We start from the raw sequence: 14,112 nt of genomic DNA on the forward strand, positions 1-14,112 counted from the left end.
CACAATCCAGACAAAAAAAAATCACTCATAATAATCCCAAACTGATGTAGGGCAGAAAAACAAAACTGTACCACTTCAAGATGTGACATGCAGAACACCAGAACACTTGGCTTAGCCAGAACTACCACAAGCAAAGTGAATATCTTTTAATGTCAAAATATTGACTTAAGTTCTTTAGAAGGATCCTATTACCATGCAGAACCATCAATATACCAGACTTATTTTCTTATAAATGTAAATAACAAAAAAGAATGGCTGTAGTTAACCAGTTCTATCATAATTTTTTTAAATGAAGAAAACATTAGGCTAACACTCCCTCCCCTCAGTAGCATGCTTCCCTTTGGGAAAGTAGAAATATAAGACAGAATAAAAACAATAACCACTTCTTTTGGAATTTTGCATTCAGGCAACAAGTTAGTTGCAAACTACCAAGTCCTACTTGTAATTTCAAAAGCTCCCCAACAAGGTCTCACAAACGGGCTGCCAATCTGAACAACAACTACCTATTTCTTCAGAACTGTGTATGTTCAAAAGCTAACACTAGGGCACACACCTGAAATTTCCAAGGACAATTTAGATCTGTGTTTAAGAATAGAAAAAAATACTTTTATTTTTATAGTATTTATAATAAATATGACCCCCTGCACTAAACCACATTACTAAAGAATCTGTGTACTAACATCAGATGAAGTAATATTTCATACAGATCCAAAAGCATCCTAAGAGAGTCAAAAGACAATAGTCCACCTCCCCATTTGTAATTTTCTTTCTATCTACTGGGAAAGTGTCCACTTTGGACTGATGGCTGAAGCTGCATATATTTGATCATTATTTTGAAATCACAGTTTGTCTAACCCATGCCTGAATTCAAAATTTACTGATTAAAATTATTCATTAATATCCAATACTGAATAAAATTTTGCTATATAAACAATGCAACTGTAATATCAAAAATCCAGTCATACTAGATTAAACCATCATCTGTGCCTTGTGCCCCACATTCACAGTAACTGTGCTGTGAACACTTATTACATTTACACTGAACTACTACCAGTGCTTCAACCCTTCATACGAAGCAAACTGAAGATCATCTACACTTGGCCTTTCAGAACTCACAACAAAATACAGAACACCTACTGAAGAGCAAAACACAGGAGTCAAAACAGCATTACAAAGACTGAAATAAAAAACTGTCCTGATCTACTACCTGAGGATGAATTTTCTCCATGTAAACTTTCTTCAGTGAATTGCCCTTTTGTTTCAAAAGCTCTTGCACATTTACCCCAAGGCATAGTTACCACAGTTCTACTCACAGACATTCAGATGATAAACATTAAAACAACTCAGAGCATAATAATAACAACAATAATATTCCTATATTTACATGTAATTAATATAAATAGAAATGTAGACATAATTTACTTTGGAGAAAGGTGCTGCATTTGTTAAATTCATGTTCCTGAACACAATAATGCTGAGTTGTTTCCCATGACACTGAAAAGAGTATCTAACTTGAACTTTTATGTACAGCAGAATGATAATTGTATAAGCTTTATCCACAGTGTCCATTGGATATGCTGATAAATGACTGAAATCTAATTAAAGGTTATAATCCCTTTGGTTTTCCTTCCAGCTAGTTTTTAAGAGAAAATAAATAACAGATGCATTTTTAAAGAAACAAATACCCAAAGAAACTCAAAAAATCCAAGCTCTGGCTCAAGAATCCTGATTGCTAGAAATGTATAAACCACATTGCTGTACCATACTGCATATTGAATAGAGTTTAATTTTGTTTGAGGTAGAAACAAGAAAAATGAAGACTGAAGAGTATGAAAATTATAAAGCCCTTAAATTTTTGTGGAAGTACGTTAAATACTTAATACTTAAATACTTAATAATTTTTGTAATAATATTATATTTTTGATAAGAAACAAAAGCAGAATTCATGGTTACCATAGTTACACATACTCTTTGTTGTGTTTCAATGCCACATGATCTGATTCAAAGTAATACACATCAGGCTCTTCCTCATCCTCCTCTGCAGTGTGGATGTTGGCACTCTCTTTGGCAGATGGTACAAATCCAGCAACAAGCCTAGACTCAGAAAGTGGCTTTCTTAGTCCATCACTCCCATGATCCCCTGTATTACTATTCCTCTCTTTTTCATTCTGTTTGATTTCTTCAGACTTTTTGGGAGATCCGTTGACATTATTAATACCTACAGGTACATTCTTTTCAGTAGGACTAAGATTATTTTCCTCAACCTGTCCGTTTTCTCTGCAAGGAGAGTTATTTTTAGTAGGGCTACTTCTGGCAGGGGCAGCCCTTCGTGGTGAAGTTCTCAACGTGTATCTGTGTTCTTGAAGTTCCAACATATTCGTCATCTGAGCCGAAACACAGTTCAGCACTGAAGAATGTGGTTCAGGTTCACCTGAGATTGATGCACTGTCATGGTGAGTATTCAGGTTGCTATTGGTGTTTTCAGCACACTGTTCCTTAGAGGCACTGCTATCTCCTACAACATCCACCTCCTCCTCCGAATCCCTTAACAAAGATGACTGGATTTCAGAAAAGGACCCTGTAGCTGGCTCAAATGCCTGATTAGCATGCTCCTCAGGCAAGCAGTCATTTATTGGTTTGTGGTCCTCCAACTTTACCTGTTCTTGAGAGTTTGTGCAAGGCACATAATGGTCTACAACACTGTCCTCTTTGCTGCTATTAAGCAGCAATGAAGAATGGGCAAATGAGTTTCCATTTTCTGCTACTGTTTTGTCCTTGGGCGTATGGGAACCAGCACTGTTCTGCTTAGCATTCCCATCAACCTGACAGTCATCACAGTTAAGAGAATTTGAGTCTCTCTCACCAACTCCATTGACAGTCTGATAACCTGCAACCTCTTCAACTACTGCAGAATTATTAAACCCTTCTGCACAGACATTCACCTTTTTAACTTCCCTTTTCTCACAATCATCCAATATAAGACATCGACAAGCTCGCTTAGTCCCCGCGGAGGCTGCATCATTGTCCGACACTAAGCTTTTATGCTCCAATGACTCCTTCTCTGCCTTAGCGGGCAAGTCTTCTTCAGAACTGTTGGGTGCCTCTGAACGCAGGCAGCGTTTAATTCTTTTCAAAACTGGTGAAACAGGTTCTGCTTGTTTTTTTTCACTATTTTCCACAGTTTGCTTATCACCATTATCTTTCTCTGAAGTGGACAGCCCTCTCTTTCTAGGGCTCACCCATGACTCCCGAGCACTCTGCTGTTTCAAATCAGTAGTTCTGCCACCGTTGCTGCCCTTCTGAGTTTGCACAGACTCTGGCCTCTTCTTTGGTGACCTGGATCGGATTTGAGGATGGGCTGAGACCTCCTCCGGATGAGCAATACTACGGTTCCTTAATGTTCTACCACAAAAATTTTCATCCAAGCCATTTAAACCCACTGTAGATCTTGTAACACGAGTAGATCGAGAAGCAGCCATACTATGGCAAGTCCCTAAAGTATGTTCATTGTGATCCACTCACTGGGAAACCTTTGAAAAAAATGTAAACAAAACAGTCAGAAAAAATATTTTAAAAACACCTAGAGACAGAGCACATCTGAAGAATGTATTGCCACAAACGTATCGATGTCAAACTGAATAAGCCCATTCAGTGTATTCATACTGCTTCTTTCTGTGGCATTTCTTTAGTGCATCAAATTTTTCCATCTCAGCTACAAAGTAGCTGACTTGGTATTTGTGGTTGTTCTGGCTTTAGTACTTGTGTGAGTATTGCTCATATTTATGCCTTATGTAAGGCTGGAATGTCCCAGTTAGGCTCTAGTTACTAAAATACACTATTTTTATGTACTGTGCATATATTATAATGTATTGGTATTATTACTTAAATTTTTCTGTTCAAGTAAAAGGTATGAGACTGCATTTTTAAAATCCTACAGTTTCCAGTTTCACAGACTAAGAAGTAAACCATTAAAATTGCATTTGCTTACTCAGTTGTTGCTTAAATAAAAAACAAATCTCTCATATAAAACAAAACAGAACTGCAATTCTAATTTAGCAAGAAATTAAAAAATAAAACACACCACTAAAAATACTTACAGTTATTATTAGTAAAAATGAAATAAAACAAAATTTCTGAATCAGAATCATAAAATCATTCCAGCTGGAAAGGCCTTTGGGAGGCAATTCTATCCAACCTCCCATTCAAATGAACATGAGGCCTAAATTCAGATTTAGTTACATGGAACATTATCCAACTGAGTCTTGCAAAACACTGAGTACAGATAATCCACAACTTCTCCAGAAAACCTGTTCCAGTCCCTAAAGCAAAAATATTTTTTCTTATATCCAGGTGGGGCCTCTCCTGCTTCTGTATCACTTATGACAACAAAAGCCTAACTCTATCAGGAATCTCATCTGAGGTACTGGAAGGCTGTTTCCCTCCCAGCTGGTGAGATGGATCACCACTGAGATCAGATTTAAGTAAAGTCAGACTCAAAGATAAGTTTAAAACATTCCATTTAAGAGTGCCTGTATTTCACACTTCAGGGTGAAATGTAGGAGTACTTGACCTGCCCAGTATCTCAAAATAATCTTTAAGAGAACTCTGATCAGTCTTACCCTCCTATTCATTTAATCTTTAAAAGTTCATTGTGTCAAACTCCGTATCACCACAGACCTGTCATAACAGCCTTGCTAATGAACAGATTCACATTTGTGCATAATGGCACACTTTCCCTTTTTCATCTACCCAAATTCCAGATTATACAAATCCTTTCAACAGTCATATGATGTGAAGACTACAAATTTTAAATATGGAATCAAACCTTTCACACATTACTTAGAAATGCTGAAAATAATAAATGGAGAAAACTGTTTCAAGAGGCATTTTTCATTTTCAGCAAAGAATGGGAAAACAAGAACATAAATTAATAAATTCTCCCACATCTACTATTTAAGTGTCAGATGGTCCTAGAACAGTAAAGAGAATGAGACAAGACAAGTATACTCTCATCCAACACAATTCTGTTTAACAATTACCAGTATTTACTGTATTGTGTGTTTAGGAATTCACAATGCAAGCAGTATTTCTTAAGGAAAGCAATGTATCCTAACAGCATTGCTTGGTGTAGTTCTGGACAAAACTGCAGAGGAAAGCACAATAATTTTGTGTACATGTGGTATAGCTCATACACAACTGTGTATGAGAGCACATCATTTTGTACAACAAAGAAAAAGACAATTGTAAAGTGAAAATTTCAAATGTTCTCAAAACTGCGATTCATTTGTGCTGCTACAGCCATCCTGCTTGTTAGCTATTCCTGCTGCCTCAGATGAACGCCTGGAAAGGTGCACTGTTTGTATTCCTGAAAATATATCTAAAGAGATGCTGCAGCACTAACTTTCATTCTGTCTGCTTAGAAGTAAATAGGTGTGAGCTCTCCAACACACTCTGCCTTAAGAGAAAATACAAATAATACGTCAAGCAGCAAATGGCCAAACATCAGCAGCTGACTGAAGAGAGCAAAACACTATGTGTTTTGCATAATGGTTTTTACACCTATTTTCCACACGGATAGACTTGCCTGCATATTCTCCCTCGTTGCATGCAAGCTCAATACCATCTGGTGAGTGATCCTATTTGGGGTTGAACCCAAACACAAAAACAGGTTTATTTACAGATTCCATTTCCCCTAGGTTGTTCTAATTAAAGCTAGCACACATTAGGGGTGAGCAACTGACATTTCATATCAGTACCAATAAAATAACTTAAACCAAATTCAAATGTTTACTTTGGTTAGTAATTACTTCTGAACACAACAGACTTTAGAAATCATATGTAAGAAAGCTTTACTGATTTGCTGATACGATGCCTTCTCAAAAAATACCTTACATGACAAGAAAAAAAGTTACTATTTCCTTAGTACAAATATAAAAAAACTTACCATTGCAAAACTAGAAGAAATGTAAACTTCTGGCATTTCATACAGCAGACTCTTACTGTACCACTCAAATAATATCAATCACCATAGCTGATATCCATCATGTAATCCAAATGCTTTACTAGTTTATGCCATCACATTAACCAGATTTTGAAAACTGTTGAGAAAAAGACAAAGACACCAATAAAACATTTAAATTACCACACTGGAAAAGAAGAAGAATGCAACAGAACATATAAAGAGTAACAGCTTTTTAAAGAAGATATTATCCATTTTAAAAGTGTCCTGCTGAAAGAAAGATCAATATGCTATGAAGTAATTAAGTACGCGAAACGTTAATTTAGGTTTCAAATGTAAAATGCCTTCCTTAGTAGTCTGTAAGTGATTCACTGTATCACACTAAATGTGCAAGCAAATGAATTCACAGGAGTTGTGTTAGAGTGTTCAAATTTCAAAAGGCATTTGAAGAGACATAAGAAAACAAGTTGTGACAGGTATCACTACAACTAATGAATTATGAAATGCACTGTATTTTATAATTAGATACACAGTGAAAAACTCAGCTGTTTAATTTAAGTTAACTGAGCAGACCTCTAAACTTATATAGGCTCCAAATCCCTGAATAACCTTCATCGATAGACTGGGACTAAAATGCTTTCTAGAGTTCACATTAAACCCGTTCTTTATCCAAGGAAAACAACGTATAGCACCTCGTTTGTAGTGGAAGTCAAGTATTTTGGATATTGAAAGACAAAATACATCTACAGATCCAAAAGCTACACAATGCTTTCTGTCATCTCCAATTTGGGCATCTGTGCCCAAGACCAAGTTACACCCTGAAAAAATACACCAGCAATCACATTTAATTTAAGAACATCTAGTACTATGAAGGCACCATAATTCACTCAAGAATAGTGGTTTTTGAAGCTTTCTTCATATTCTATTGACTTCATACAAGTGACCTTATTTTCATCTTGACAATTCAAAACTTCATGATCTCAAACACAAGCTGACAGGTTCCTCCATATTCTTCATTCTACACAGTTTTTATATTTAGATTACTGAAAATTGTCTTTACTTTCAACCTAGTTAGGATTTCATACTGGTAAGAAAAGAAAATTAATTCACCATTAAGTTGCCAATTCAAAATACAAACTGAGCTGCATAAGAGTAGAAGAGATTAATTATGTCTAATTGCAGTGAAATTTAGCAACAGAAGATGTTTCTCCAGTGATGCTACATGAAGTATCACAGATTCTATTATGCAGATAACTAAATCAAATCAGGTTTCATTTATTCAGCAGGATTTCTCAATTTAACAAACAGCAGAGAGCTATCATCATAATAAGACAAACAAACAATGGAAGAAGGAGGCAAAGACAACCACTTGAAAATGCATGGTACTCTTAGTCCATATTGTTGCCTTTCCTAAAGATCCCTTTAGCTGATGCATCTGGAGACACCAAAGTACGACAAGAGTTTGACCAACTTTCGCAAAAGAACAACATACCAATTAAAATACTAGCTCAGCAACTTTGGTAAAAATACAAAACATATTTAAACAAAAAAAAACCATTTAAAGAAAACATTTAAACAAAATATTAACAGTGAGCCAATCAGAAGGTGGCCTAATCTCATAATTTTCAATCACTTTACCAGTCCTAAGTAAAGAACATATAAATAAGTTGTTTCAGGAATGGCTGGATTAGCAATGTCAGTATTTTGTCAGATTTGTACACCTCATCTCTCCCGATTTTCTTTTGCTCAAAACAACCCTATTTTACTCACAAGTAGGAAAGACACAACCCCTGCTGTATCCATTTGCCTTTGGGGACAGCTGAAGCATTTCAGACACAGTAAAAAGACTGTAAAAAGATCTTCAGAGAAGAAACCAAGGTGGGTAAAAAAAGTTGTACTTAGTCAGAATTTTTTGTCTGGTAGCAGTTTGCAGGGATGAAGGAGGGAGTAACAATTTACAAAACCAGAAAACTTAAATCAGGATACAGTGACATGACAGCACCTTAATTATGCTTAAAACCTAGAAAACCTTAATTATTCTTAAAACCTAGAAAACAACATTCACAAGGGCCTAACAAGTGAACAACTATATAATTTTTCACAGAAGTTTTCTTGGAAAAACTGTCTTGAAAATTAACTATTATTCCTTTACACTGCATAACCAATTACAATGACATTTTTCACTTAGAACAACCACATCTTCTGTAGCAGAGAAATTCAATATAAGAGTACTTTAATGTTTTGGACACCACTCATTGTAGAAGCTACTTATGAGTTGGAATAAGGAGTGCAAGGGAAACTAAATAAGCTTTTAGGTCTAAAAGCCTTTCTTCAGGGAACCACATCATTTAAGAATACTGGAATACTGCAATAAAGACCAGAAGTTTGAAGAGTGATAACCAGCTAAGAAACAACACACTCTGGTCTGCAGAGCCCACTAAAAATTAAGAAGTTACAGGTTAAATAGAGTGTAATGCAGACTCTGAAATAAGTAAGGGACTCTGAATTTGTCTCTTGTGGGGAAGGACCTGTGTAAGTAGCCAGTGAGCAAATGTTGCTGCTGAAACCGTACAGGAAATGGTCACACATTAATCAGTATGGACAATCTTCAGAGTGAAACTGAAGTTCAACTGCTTGCAAAAACTGTCTGTACACCTTACATATAATCAAGTATTTGTTGACAATATAGGATGCACTTCTGGGTAAGCATTTTTTGCATTTAAGAACCCTTAAACTTACTCAGCTTTAGCCAGACTCTACCAATACACATCATCATATTCACATTATGCTAGAATTTTTATTTAACTTAACCACAAACTTTACTTTATTAGTAAAGTTACTGAATGCTGAACTGTGTGCATGAAAACTTCTAGCAACAAAGGAAACAAATTTACATAGAGATGAAAACCAACAGTTAAAGACAGCAGAATGAGGAAAACCCTTCCTAAACAGGCAGAATAACCAATTTTTTTCTGGGTTATGTCTACCTGAGAGTCAAGTACGAGCCAAATTGTTTAAAGGAATTCAGAAACACGGATGGGGTTACAAGTACATTCCACATGGCCCCCAAGCTAGAAAAGAGACCGTGAAAAGAAGCTGTCAATTCCTGAACCTAGTGGGTGTATACCAGACCTGAAACCAGGCTCTACTATAACTGTGCTGGAATTACATATATGCAACTTAGGATGGATAAATTAACAGTACATACAACATTAAGCAAATTTAGAAAAAGTGTACTGGGGGTGGGGGAGAACAGACTTTCAAGAGAAGTCTCCAATGATAAAGTCTCTTGATGTCACTATTTGATGAAAACGGGCAATATCTAAAGTCTTCCACAACAATTCAACCCTAGAAAACAGGACAGTGTGTTCATCTGATCTAGAGTAGAATGAATCATTTTCATACTGAAGAGAAATAATGTTATCTTTCTTCTGAGTCTCATCTAACAATCAATATGCTCAGTGATAATACGGCAGTGATAAAGATTCAAATGTTTCCTAGTGGTCAGATATGGCATTTGTGAATATCTGATAGCAGGAGCACTCTCTAGTACCATACTTCAGTAAATCCCCAAATCACTTCAGAGACAGTATCTGCTATTGGCAAAGTTACCATTTATACAAGCAAATGTGACACACATATGTAATTGCCCTGAGTAATAAATTGGTGAATCTCTATGGTATGAAATAACAGTTCTTAAATTCTCTGCAGAGCAATGGAATGTTACTTACAACAGTACATCTGTAAAAACTGAAAGCAGCAGCTATTTATGCAAACAGAATCTAATTCCTTACAGAAGTATTTGCCCAAGGCAAAAAACTTAGCATCTCTGAAAAGATGAGAATCTGCACAGACACCAGATTATCAAGATTTTGGATTATCTCCACATAGAAAAAACATAACTCGCTAACAAAGTAGTATTACTAAATTAGGGATGAATTTAATTTAACAAATTATATTCAGCAGTCTATCACATCTAGAGTATGCCAGCATCTCTTCCCACACAGCGAGTTTCACAGAACTACATTAGCAAGAAATCAGTTTTCTGGAAACAGCATTTCAGTCTTCTGATTCTACATGACATCAAAACAAGCAGTACTTTCAAATGATAGAAATAACCTCCACCAAAAGACATTATGAAGCTCTTACTTGAAATAATATGTAACAATAAGCAGCTTAAAGCTATAACAAAAGCTTAAAAGCAATAAAAATTAATAAATGTTACTGGAGTTATTCTGAGATTTCAGCTGTCTCTGACACAGCAGGATTATATTGCATATGGTCAAAATATGGTCTGTCAGACTGGCACTACTTATATTAATGTTATATATAAAAGGCTAGTAAGATAAAGTAACAGAAAAAAAAAGAGAAATATGAAAAAAGAAGTCAACAGGTTTTAAAAGCTAGCAAACTAGCAAAGGAAATGTTTTACTCAAAACTAAAACTGCAAAGAACCAGAATGGATAATTCAATATGTTATTCCTCCTCCTTAAAAGAGATGGGTTCACTAGGCTAGACAAATCTATTCTTACATAAGAGGAAAAAAATTATTTAGAAAGAATCTTCTTGTGGAAAGCTATTTCTACTTCTTTCTGGAAGAAAAAAAATGTAATGGGCAGGGAAAATGAGCTGGTAGTTAAATAATAGGATGTATGAAAAACAAAAGCTCAGCCTCCTCCTAACACAGTCTTTCTCTAAAACTGCAAAAAAAGGTTGAACCAGGAAGCTGTATGACAGTGACCAGCAATGTACATCTGTTCCTCTGCACCCCTGGCACTCAGCAGCGCTATCAGAACTGCTGACAGCACTGCCATTTCTCACTCTTCTGGGCTACCTATATGCGGAAACTTACTGGGAGGATGGGTGTGATATAGGCATCACCCCTCTTCCAGCCAGACATTCCAGGATAAGATTGCAAAATTACTTCACATAAGCCTAAATATGAATTATACAAGTGTGACTTTACAGCAGAACTCTAGAAAAGCAACCACAATATCAAATTTCTTCTCTTTAAAGACTGAAACACTTTCACTGCTTTCAGTTTCTTGTATCCTGGCCAAATTAGAGTTTGTGCTGAAATTATACATTGAAGCATCTGTCTCAGACTGATATTCCCACCCTGCTGTCTCTCTCCTGAATTTTCAGTCAAAATAATTACTCATTTCTGTGCACAAATATGGAAATTATTTTAAACCCTTCTTGCTGCTTAAGATACATCTCACAGTTTCTTCAAGAAGGTTTTCTTCCTGCATATTTTGGAGTAAGAAATTGGGATTTGGCATGGAGAAGAGTTTGCCTGAGAACAAAAATCCTGGTGGAGCTGTGATGAAGGCAGGCTGACGGGAATGCTAAATGTGAATGCACAGGTAAGACCAGCTACATTGGCAAAATGAGTGGATGCTGACTGGAGAAAGAGACACACAGGAAATCCTGAGGAACTGCTAGAAGACATAAAGAACACAACTGTGAAAAAGGAAAACTGGAACTGGGAATAACTGGAAAGAACAGGCAGAATCTGTGATTTTATCTAGTCCCAACTCACCCAATTATTTGTCTCAGATACCTGGGACACCTCTGTCAACACAATTATTGTGGAACTATACTCTGAAATAAATCTACAAATAGATCAGAGTTGAAAATATCATCTTTTCAGAAGGCTCCAGATTAATAAATTTTTCCTGTGGGTCATACTACAGGACAATGTGCTGCAGCACAAGCATGGGATCACATGGCCACCACCAAAAGTGAAGATGTGAACTTTGTGAGGCGGGATACCACAGCCCCTTGGAACAAGAGACCACATTCCACACTTCAACGCACCACCTGGTGGGTTCACCTTTAGCATGTCATCTTAACATAACAGAAAAATGCAAAAAACGATCATTTAATACAATTTGTACTTGTCCTGAATAAAGACAGGAACTTTAGTTCTGTCTGAACATCTTTACTGAACCACCTACTTTAGTGACTAATATTTAGTCAATAAAGTCACTACTGTCTGATACAATTAACTTATGAAGAAAATTGAAATCAGACTACGTAAATAACTTCCATGTCCCAGTTAAAAAATAATGCTTAGCCTCGCTTAATTGCCATCTCTCTCTATCCTTATCACCACACCTACCCAATCCACTTTATCATCCTAGGTGAAAGTCCCACTCTAAATTATAATATGGCTTCTTCATGTGAAACCATTCAATTGCTAATTAGCTGTTCTGTTATCCAAAGAGTATCTCCTGTGCAGGATTACCAAAACACGTGACTTACATCTTTGAGATACATTAAATCACACAGGTTCTTGAAAAGCTCATTATAAAATTAATTACACTACCCTAATTACAGTAACCATTTATCAAACTGTTACTCTAGGAGAAAACTCCAATAAGATTTAATCTTTTAAACAAAGAACACAGTTTATATAAATAGGAAAACTATTATTTATTCACAGAAGAAGTTATTATTACAATATACAGAAAAAATTTAGCATAAAAAGACATTGCTTTTCCCCATAGGTAGGCTGCAATTTCAAAAGTTCATCAAGTACTTAATAATCCTGCTAGCAATTTACAGATGAAAAGCAACTTGATGGAGAAAATCAATGCTCCTATACTTTTTCTTAAAAGCCCCAGGATAAACCAGTTTCCTCATTTTTGTACAATGTTACACTGGAAATTACTACCCTGTCTGATTTACTTTTGGAGCAGTGACTATGAACATGCTACCTTATGAAGTAAACTGTAAAGTGCATATTGTATGAAATGCTGTCTAGAACATATTTTTATCCCACATGATTTTCAGTCAAGGGCATGCATTTGAAATGCAACAATTAATACAGCTTCTTATATGCAAAATTACAGCATCAGCTCCATGAGCCTCACAAGGCTGATGCTCAACTCAGAGCAGCACCACACACACACACAACCAGGTGCCCTGCGTGGGCTGTGCTTTGAGTGCTCCTGCATTATACTAAGGCAAATATAAACCCAGACTTAGGGAAAAGGGACACGTGAGGCATGCAACAGCTCCTGTAAAATATTTTCAATGTTGTTTCAGAATTAAAATGTTTCTAATTTTTTCTTCAAAACACTCCCCAGAGAAACAAAAAGTGAGAAGGCTGTTTTTCCAGCTATCTACATTCATGAAAACTGTTTTAACCACTTATTTTCCATCTGATAATGCTTTTGCCTCAATCTAGGCTTTCTCCCCTCCCTAGGGGGATACCCAATATTCTATAAGCAGATCAGCAATGGGCTGGCTTTGGAGTCCTAATCGTGGCACCATTCTGCCACACATCCCACTGCACCTCCAATGTTCTGAAAATTGTCATGTCCCTCCCTCTGGCTATCTCCAAACCTTAAGGATGGTGAGACAAATTCCAACCCATATATGCATTGACTAGACTGCTTGCAAACCATGTATGGCAGGTGGCTACTGGGCTCAAATCCCCCTTAAAAAGGGGGCTACCATTTTTGCGAAAGCTGCAAGCTCTCCACAGCTCTGAGATGTTTACTCTCAGCTAAATTTAGGGGAGTTGCTAAGTTGGCCTAAGGATTCAAATATTACTTGGTGACAACAGTAAACAAATAGAGGGGCACCTAAACAGTTGATCTAAATCACACTCCAAATATATATTCTGGACAGACTGGGGACAGGGAGGGCACACAGAACTATCCCAAAAACCAGGAAGCAAAAAAAAAATGCAGCTTGTCACAGCTGTGCTGTGGCCATGCTGTGTCTTCTCACCCAGGGCATTTTCGTGCTTCCAGAATTACAGGCATCCCTTGGCACACCAGCTGATCCTGTGTGTATAATCACAGCACCAGTCACCACCAACACACAGACGGGTTCTCACACGCAAGGGGCTAGGCAAAGTAATTGACAACCTTAGAAGCCAAGTATGCTTTAAACTTGAATTTAAAGACAGTAGTTGCCTGCTACCATAGAATCACAGAATCATTTAGGCTGGAAAAGACCCTTAAGATCATTGTGTCCTATTGTAAATGACTTGCCTTATATCACTTTTTCATTGGCAGTTATTTTTAAGAGCCTCAGCTCTTTTAAATGCTCATGTGGCTCTATTACAACTGACTTTGACATATTAATAAAATCGTATTGCACCACGTAATTTCTCTGGTGAACAGCCAGAGAAACAT

General features: G+C 36.6%; 1 protein-coding gene across 5 annotated transcripts in view; it reads right to left on the bottom strand.

The window, feature by feature from the left end:
* Positions 1 to 14,112, bottom strand: part of ZZZ3 (zinc finger ZZ-type containing 3) — a 58,052-nt gene that overhangs the window by 27,822 nt on the left and 16,118 nt on the right. For all 5 annotated transcript variants that reach the window (XR_005257862.1, XM_038145020.1, XM_038145016.1 and 2 more), the window contains 2 exons: positions 5,945 to 6,098; positions 1,969 to 3,530 (listed from right to left, as the gene is read on the bottom strand). Coding sequence is in view for 4 of the 5 variants with exons in the window: in XM_038145020.1 (XP_038000948.1) it covers positions 1,969 to 3,479 (1,511 nt within the window). In the remaining variant the exon portion in view is untranslated. The remainder of the gene's footprint in view (positions 1 to 1,968; positions 3,531 to 5,944; positions 6,099 to 14,112) is intronic.

Source organism: Motacilla alba, chromosome 8 (genome assembly GCF_015832195.1).
Source record: "Motacilla alba alba isolate MOTALB_02 chromosome 8, Motacilla_alba_V1.0_pri, whole genome shotgun sequence".
In the NCBI taxonomy this organism is placed as follows: domain Eukaryota; kingdom Metazoa; phylum Chordata; class Aves; order Passeriformes; family Motacillidae; genus Motacilla; species Motacilla alba.